Source organism: Lolium perenne, chromosome 3 (genome assembly GCF_019359855.2).
Source record: "Lolium perenne isolate Kyuss_39 chromosome 3, Kyuss_2.0, whole genome shotgun sequence".
Taxonomy (NCBI): Eukaryota; Viridiplantae; Streptophyta; class Magnoliopsida; order Poales; family Poaceae; genus Lolium; species Lolium perenne.
In genome coordinates this window covers 129,670,628-129,679,166 of record NC_067246.2, presented here as the reverse complement: position 1 = coordinate 129,679,166, position 8,539 = coordinate 129,670,628, and the positions used below count along the sequence as shown (strand labels likewise).

Genomic DNA, 8,539 nt, shown 5'->3' with positions numbered 1-8,539 from the left:
TTGATGCCCTGTGCGATCTGATGGTCGTGCGAACAATGCAGCACCGGTGACTCAGAGGAGCTACCACTGTCACCCCGCCCCTCACATCCCGCATATCCCTCCTCAGAGCCAGTTGTCATCCGGTCCCAAGAAGGTTGACCCGGAGGGTTCAACCTGCACGCTCTTACTGTCGTTGGCAATGTCTCGCGTCGTGATGTCAGTTCCATCCTTCTGGACTCGCCACTCCGTGACAAACTGACAACCTTCGAGGTCTCGATGTCGACATGGTGGGCGCCATTGGAATGGGGAGCGCTCGTGTCTCCAGGTCTCGTCTCATGAGCAGCATCGAGTAGGAGCTGGTATTACTGCCACCGCTAGAGATCTTCACCAATACAACCTCCCCGTGCATCAGCCATATCTGATGATCTGATGAGCTGGTGACCTTGGGCGAGGACAAACAAGCCATGAGAGTGCCAGTCATCATAACATTTTAACCGTGAATGCATTTTTATACCCATTGCTCCAGTCTGTACCCACATTCAGAAACACACACTAAAAGAAGCTGCAACAGGTAAAGAATAAGAACATCCAAACACATCCAGCGAGCATTTCATAACCTCACACAAAACACTCCTACACCATCACACGCCACAATTTAACATTCTAGTGAAGACACCACAACTCGTAATTTTAGAACATTCTTACACTATCAGCAAATTTCACAATTCTTGCATATGCCATCATCACGCAAAATACGAGTTTCTGCACTACCAAGACAGTCACAACTTGCAGTTCCGGCATTGCTCTCATCAGCACCGATTTCAGGTGATGATCGATACGCCAATTTCAAGCAAAATACGAGTTTCTGCACTACCAAGACAGTCACAACTTGCAGTTGCGGCATTGCTCTCATCAGCATCGATTTCAGGTGATGATCGATACAGTTGAGATATAAGCTCCTCATGAATCGACAAGGTCGAGCAGAGCCTTGGTCACCTCCTTGACGAGGTCAGCGTGGCGCATCTCCACCTTTATCTGCATCACCCTCTGCTTCTTGATCTTCTCGTCCATGGAACGCGCCTTGCCATCGTCCATCTTCCCGAACTCCCTCTTGCACATGCCCGGGCGCGCCGCCTCCAGCCCCTTCACCTCCTCCGCTAGGTGCGGGTACAGCTCACACATCTCCTGGAACCCCTTGGGCTCATGACCGTTCACCACCGCATTCGCAGCAGCAGCATCAACAGGGGAGGTCTTGTCAGTGCTTGTCCAGACGAGCTTGGAGAGCTCCAGGACCCGGCGGTCGTGCTCCTTGCTGGGGAGCTGGCCCCTCTTGCTGAGTATGAGGTAGCGGGTCCTGAGGCTTTTGACCTTGTTCTGGAGCTCCTTGCTGCCGTAGGCAGATTTGTCGAGCTTCCCGGCAAGGACGTCCACGAGCGCTTCAGGCTGCGGGAGCGCGCCGTGCTGCTTTTGGTGAGCGGCCAGGGCCTCGAGGATACGGACGTCGTCGTTGGTGGACCACATGCGCTCGAATGGGCCTGGCTTCTTGGTCTCGGCCGCCGCCGGGGGCTTCGGGATCTCCGCCGCCTTCTTTGGGGCAGGCTCCGGCGGCGACTGCGGCGGCGCCTCATCCTCCTCCTCCTCGTCGCCGGAAGTGTCGGAGTCATCCTGCGGGGGTTGCTTCTTCGGAGCGGAGGGAGGGGCCGCGCGGGTGGGCTCCTCCTCCTCCTCCTCTTCCTCTTCCTCGTCGCCATCCTCCTCCTCCTCTTCGTCGCTGCCGGAATCCACTTTCTTTTGCGGCGGCGGAGGCTGGTTCTTGGGGACCGCGGGAGCCGCGGGGGCGGGCTCCTCCTCCTCTTCGTCAGACGACTCCGACTCATCGCCCTTGTGTGCCGGCGCAGGCGTATTGTTGAGGACGGGAGTGTGGGCAGGGATAGGGGACTCGGCGAGGACCTCTTGGTCCTCCGAATCCTCGGAGCGCGAGCGCGACTGGGTCTCGTCCTCAGAGGATTCAGCCGGCGGAGGCGGAGGCGGAGGTGGCGGCGGGGCCGCCTTCTTGGCGGCGCGCTTCGGGGCCATCGCCGGAAGCTAGGGTTGAATGCTGGGGAGAAGAGGGTTGGTGGTTGTCGGCGGCGGCGGAGGACTCGGGGGTTTCTGCCGCAGAGAGTGGGGTTACTCTTCTCTTATTTGGGGGAAGAAAAGAAAAGAAAAGAATAGCATCAGCGCCTCCAGTCTCCCTTCACCTCGGTTCGTAGCTTGATTCTTTCTTCCTACGTGGGCTGGGCTGGGCTGGGCCGACGTGGGCTGGTAGTCTACCTCGCTACCCAGTACCGACTCGCTCCACATTTGGCCTATGCTCCAAGAGCTCTTGAATCAGCCAGCCTTTAGAGGTTTTGCACAAAGGAAAAGCACACAAGTACTGTCAGGGCTGTCGTTTTTTTTTTTAACAAGAACGGCCCCGAAAGGCTTGGAAGCATCCATTAATACCGGTGGGTACAGGAATTACAAAACAATACCTTTTTGCATCTCTAGCCCTAGAAAATCTGTAATTTGAAGAAATGGCATTGAACTTTACAGAAAGGACCCTAGCAAAAAATAGAAAAAAGCAATCAGGTGCTTGGTCTCCTTCTCCGCCGGTCGCCGGCAACCTCGAGGCTTAGGACGCCGAGGTCAGAGAGGAAGTAGCTCGGGTCGCTCTCCATTCTGACGAAGATCTACCAGCGCCGGTCGTGACAACACCATCGGGGATGAACCACTTGGGGCGTAGCAAGAGCGAGCTCCAGCGTTGTGTAGCAGAGGGCCTCCAGAGGAGGTAGAGCTCCTGGTCGAGGGCCGCCCTTCGGCCATCGAAAAAGGGGCGAGGCAGCGGAGCCAGCAAAGGTCCCCCCGTTCAAGAACTCGCTAGGCAGCAAGGCAGGGCTCTAGCATGCCAGGATCAACAAGAGCTTCCAAATAGCACCACATGGGCTTTTTATTATAGCAAGAAGGGGTGGGGAAGGAAGGAGCAAGACCAGCCGAGACATGATCTTGCCATGGATGCGGCACCAAGGTGCTAGCATGAGATCCACTGATGCCCTTCTCAGTTCCAAGATTCAGAGAACGAAGAACTAGAGAAGCAACACCACCAGATCCGGATCTAGCCGCCTCATTATTCGCCGGGAGAGAGAGCTAAAAACTAGAAGATCTAAGACTAGAAGGAGCCAGACCTCTCTCCCACCCACCGTCAGCCACCATGGCCACCGACGGCGAGGGGGAGAGAGGCCGGCGAGAGGAACTAGGAGGGGAAGGCTCAAGAAGAGCAAAGCTCCACAGGGGTATCTACTATAGCGAGACGAGAGCTAGGAGGGGGGAAAGTCGGTCACCGATTCTACCCACTGGCTGTCGTTTGATTCATTGGCCGGGTGAAGCTTTATTCTTGGGAGTGCGGCTTTGGAATTAGAGCATCTCCACCGGCGCGTCCCATATAGTCGCTGGCAGGGTCGCTGGCACTGTCGTATGGGGCACGCCGGCACATCATCCTCCATTTTGGGGAGCTGCTCCCACACCGGCGCGCCCCATACGACAGTCTCAATAGATGATTTGAATTGAAAACTCAAACAAAAGCATAGAAATTTGAATAAGTTTACGAATTTAAAGTTTGAGCCAACACACGACCACCATTCGAATAGGTTTTCGAATATGAAGTTTGGGCTAACATACGGCCACCGAATCGCCATTTCCGGCTGCAAAAAGGAACTTCGGCTTCCAAGCCAACTCATCAGATGAACGGGCTCAGCGGCGGCTCAACCTCGACGACTTCCTCATCGTCGTCGAGCCCCAGAGGCAGCTCCATCGTTGCAATAGGATCCACGGTCGCCGGGGGAGGCATGAACGTCGACGGTGTCGACAGAGCCATGAACGTGGAAAGCGCCCGCGCCAATGGGTCCATCTTCTCCATGTCGGCCATCAAGATCTTGGATTCTTGAGACATCTTGGCCAACAAAAGTTGTGTCACTTTGTTGGTGGCCTTCATGGTAGCGATGTGAGCTTCCATCTTCGCCACCTCCACCTTTTCCCTCTCCAACTCGATCTTCATGTCTTGCTTGTCGAGGATTGCCTTCCACACAACAGCGGCCCTATCCGTCGCTTCCTTGTTCTCCACCGAGAATGAGGTGGTCATCTTCTCGAGGGATGGGTCCATGGCGGCCAATACCGGCGCTGCATTCCTCTCGGCCTTGGCCTTCTTTTTGCCAATGGGGCGTCTGGTGGAGGCGCCGACAGGATCCACTGGCCCTTCTACCTCGTCCTTGTGTAGAGTGTGGTGGAGGTCGTCCCATTTTTTGCAACCTTGTAGCTTGTTGAAGCAATGCATGAAGATGAAGTCCTTGTCCTCGTTTTTGGATTTGTACATCTCGAGTGCTTGGAGAATCTAACAATACATGATGCAAAACAAGATATGGAATAAGATGGATCATCAACATTTGGAACAAGATATTGTTGCTGTCAAAACCCACCGGCGGGCAGCGACGGGCAACACCGTAGAGCCGGGAACAACCTAGGGATGCGGCTGGCCGAGGTCCCTCCGAGCGACGGCCCGCAAAGCCTCTGGTACACACGTCCGATGCTGATGCAAGGGCGTGCCACCTGACCTATACCTGGTCAGGAAGGTGATGGAGATGCCTCGCTTAGTTTCCTGCATGGCATACACGTAAACATTAAATACGAGCCTCGATCGGCTCTCAGGTTATCCTGTGAATCGGCTCAAGGAGCCGATCCACCCATGATTCGTACAAGGTGCACGAATATATGGTGGTCCTGCTTGATCAAGATAAAGCTAATGAGATCTACGACGATTTAGGGTTTTCACCGCATAATCGGATCATCCTACTCAGGATTGGGCCTCGCGGCCACGCACGGTGATCGTAAGCCGATCCTAGACAAGGCCTAAAAACCAACACGAGGTTGATCCCCGGAACATCCTGTCTAGGACTAGCAAACGACACCCTACGTGCCGCTGGATCCTCCCGCCCTTTGTAAGGCCTAACTATTGCAGATATTAAACTAATCCTCGATGAACAAGGAGCAATCGTAACGGATCGGATCTACTAAATAATGATCAAGCGGGGTGCCGCCCCTACACCTAAGATAGGTGTAAGGGCGGCTAGATATGCAAGGGTTGCACTACGATAGCATGTTACGCGAAGAACTATGCTAACCCTAACACATCTATGATAACTACGTTGCTCGCCATCAAAAAGGCTTCAGTACGAGCAACGCATGAACAACATAAAGCTTGTGCTGCCTAGATCACAAGATGCGATCTAGGCAGCATGTTGCTTATCGGTAGAAACCCTCGAGACGAAGGAGTTGGCGATGCGCCGAGATTGATTTGGTTGGTTGAACGTTGGTTGTTGTTTATTCCATAAACCCTAGATACATATTTATAGTCCAGGGGACTTTCTAACGTGGGAACAATCCCCACCGTGCACGATACAAACTCTGTTTTCAATCTAAAATGCAATCTGCTATAATTAAAGATACACGGGCAATCTAGCCCAAACTCTTCGTGCAAGGCCGCTTCAGAGATCTTCCACGCGTAATCTTCCAAGCCCATCTCCCTTACGGCCCACCTCCTGATTTGGCCAAAATCTGGTGATAACACATGCCCCCCTGGTTTTGGCAATGATAATTTCAAAACCACTCTGTTTTTCCTTCGAAGGGTCATGTCATGGCAGAGCAGACCTGTCGCAGTATTCTTCATCATGATGCCCTGTCTTTCCAGCTTCTCTGCAAAATTCGATAGCTTTGGCATCACTTCCTCGGAAACTGCAATGGCATTAAATTTCCACCAGGCTTCTCATTATTTAACTGTGCCGATAGATTAGCCCTCATCATCCCCTTCCTCTGTTCCAGCCATCGGCACCAAAAAACCCTCTTCCCCTGTAGCGATGTCTTCCTCTTCCTCTGTCTCCTCCGGCCTCTCCCTCCAGTCCTTCTCTTCGAGCGAGCCGGAGTGGAACTCCGATCACGCGCCAGAGGGCGACCTGCCTCTAACCGATGGGGAAGAGGACCTCAAGTTCCTCATCGATGGGGAGCTGATAAGCGAAAGTGAAGACGACCTCCATCCTTGGGCGAAACCCACCTCCCCCGACGGGAAGGGGGAAGAAGTAGAGGAAGAGGAAGAAAAAGAGGAGGGCGGCCCCCTTCCCCCGCTAAGCTTCTGCCGGCCAAGCGATTCCGCGCTTGGGTGGACAGCGAGGACGATGATGATGACGAGGAGGAAGAGGAGGAGGATGAATCCTCCTCCTCCATCGGGTATCCACCGACCAAGCGCTTCCGCTCCTGGGCGGACAACGAGGATGATGATGATGACGAAGAAGACGAAGCTCCGGCCAAGGGCTGGGGTAGCAGCGACGAGGAGCTTCCTGGGAGCAGTGCCGACGACATCGACGATGGCGACGATGAGGACAGCGACGACTAGTAGAGTAGGACTAGTAGTAGCAGTGCACTAAGCACCAGATCCCTCTTTTGAAAGCCATCGGCTCTTTCTTGTAAAGCCGCTCCTTTGAATTAATGAAAATTGTTCTTTCAGTTCATCTTTCAATTAATCCAATTTCACTCCTTCCGCTTGTCGTACCAAGACCGATAGCAACGTATCGGATTCCTTTTCCTTTGGACGCCCGTGAAGCCGGACTCAAATGTCGATTAGACCGTCAGTCAAGCACTTCTCAAATTCAGACTGCGATTTGATATCTGACCATAATTTTTCGCAATCCCTTAGCCGATGACCACTCATCGGCTATTTTTGAGAATACAGACCCTTTCCTTTTCTTGCAGCAACAGGACGGTCCAAAACCTGTAAAGCCGACGGCCTCCTTTTCCGGCTCCTCTCCGTGGCTTTAGCAGTTTTCTTTCGCAACACCTGAACTGCTTTCAGAGAAGATCACGATGCAGGGTCAGTCGATGCGACTCCAATCGGCTCCCGAAACAGAACATCCACCAAGTTAGCTGCCCCCCGAGCCTTAATTAAGGCGAGAATACCGGCGATGATGCACAGGTCATTGATCAGCTTTCTTCCACTGAACGTTGATGTTGATGTGAACCTTGAGCACATAGCCAGTAGGTCTTGGTCTTGTGTAACTGTACTAGAGTCGATGGCTGCGCATCGGCTTCGCTTCTTGTGCAATTCTAAAGTCGGTGCCCTTGCATCGGCTGTATGTTATGAAAAAAAAAATTTATTGGCCGATTTTTCCTAATCGGCCCCCAATGTTTCACTGCACGCATGTTTACACATGTTTATCTGCACATGTTCATCTGACTATATGCCCCCCGAGCCGAATCTGCCAGGTGACTGCAGATATCGGCTTTTATGGTTAGCCAGGGCACTGCACTTGCACGTCGGCTCCGCGAGGATTCGTGCTGACTTTCATCCGCCGACGTGGCCGCTACCCAGTAGATCGATGCTGAACACAAGCAGAACATGTGGTGAAGATAATTTTGGCCGATTGCTGGAATCGGCCTCCATATCGATTGAAGCGCTGACTGAAGGTTCTGTAATGCTCCTTCATAATTTCTGGGGCCGATCACAAGGATCAGCCTCGCCCCGTTTGCTCATCGGTTTGTTCTTGCTACTCGGTCAGGCTGGTGGATAAAACCAGCCCAATCTCTGACCTTATCATGTTGATGCGCTTGCTGTCGTCCACCTTGAGTGCATTGTGTAATCGTGGAGCACTAAGCTCCGTCGGAAGGACGAGCACCATGTTTGTGCCAGCCGATGTTTCATCATCGGCTTTCCTTTGCTTGGGGCGCCACTCCATTTTCCGTGGACGACCCTCTTCGTCCAGGGTTCGCTGAACTTTCGCAGCCAGATCGGGTCGTGCCTTCCTTAGCGTATGCAAGTATAACCTTTCGGCTTCCTCCAGGCCGCGCAATCGCTGAACCCTGCGCTTTTGTGAACGGCTGAGTCCATCAGGGCACCACCTTGGACGGTGGTACCTGTCTTCTTCTTCTTCTCCCTCGTCTTCTGAATCCTCGAGATCTGCCCACCGAGGGGACTCAGCGCGTTTGCTTTGTGGCGGGAGAGGCCCTAAGCGCCTGAACACAGACACGTTGGCTGCCTCCTTCTTCTTCTGGTTGCATTCTGGGCAATTGCCGATTGTGGGCAATCGGCTCATTCCTGAATCCCAGCGATGTAATAAGAAGGGGCGGTCCAGTGCTGTCGTTGTCGTCTTGCTCCCTTGATTTTTCTTTGGCACGGCGCTCGTGCTCCTCCTCATCGCGATCATGCCGACGATATCTTCTGGCTTCTCTAGCCAGACGATCTCTTTCATCATCATCGCTGGATCGTCGGCGTTGGTCATACTGACTCACATATTTGTTGAGGAGGTGATCAGAGAGGGGTCGCTGATATCTTATGTTCTTCACTTCTCCCTCTGTTACGTAGCGCTTGCCATCATGACGGAGCCGATCGCGTGGAGCGGCCTCCTCTGTGTCCTTGCTGCGAGAGCAGCTGCCCTCGTCTCCATCTTTGCCAGAGTGGTGCCCAGGTCCTACCATGTTGATGCTGAACGAGGACCCTGGCTGG

At 53.5% G+C, this 8,539-nt stretch overlaps 1 protein-coding gene across 1 annotated transcript; it reads right to left on the bottom strand.

The window, feature by feature from the left end:
• Positions 1-558: 558 nt before the first annotated feature.
• On the bottom strand, positions 559-2,190 carry LOC127342411 (uncharacterized). The gene has a single exon (XM_051368360.1). It carries the CDS (start codon positions 2,053-2,055, stop codon positions 940-942), a length of 1,116 nt encoding a protein of 371 aa, XP_051224320.1. The 5' UTR covers positions 2,056-2,190; the 3' UTR covers positions 559-939.
• Positions 2,191-8,539: the final 6,349 nt, after the last annotated feature.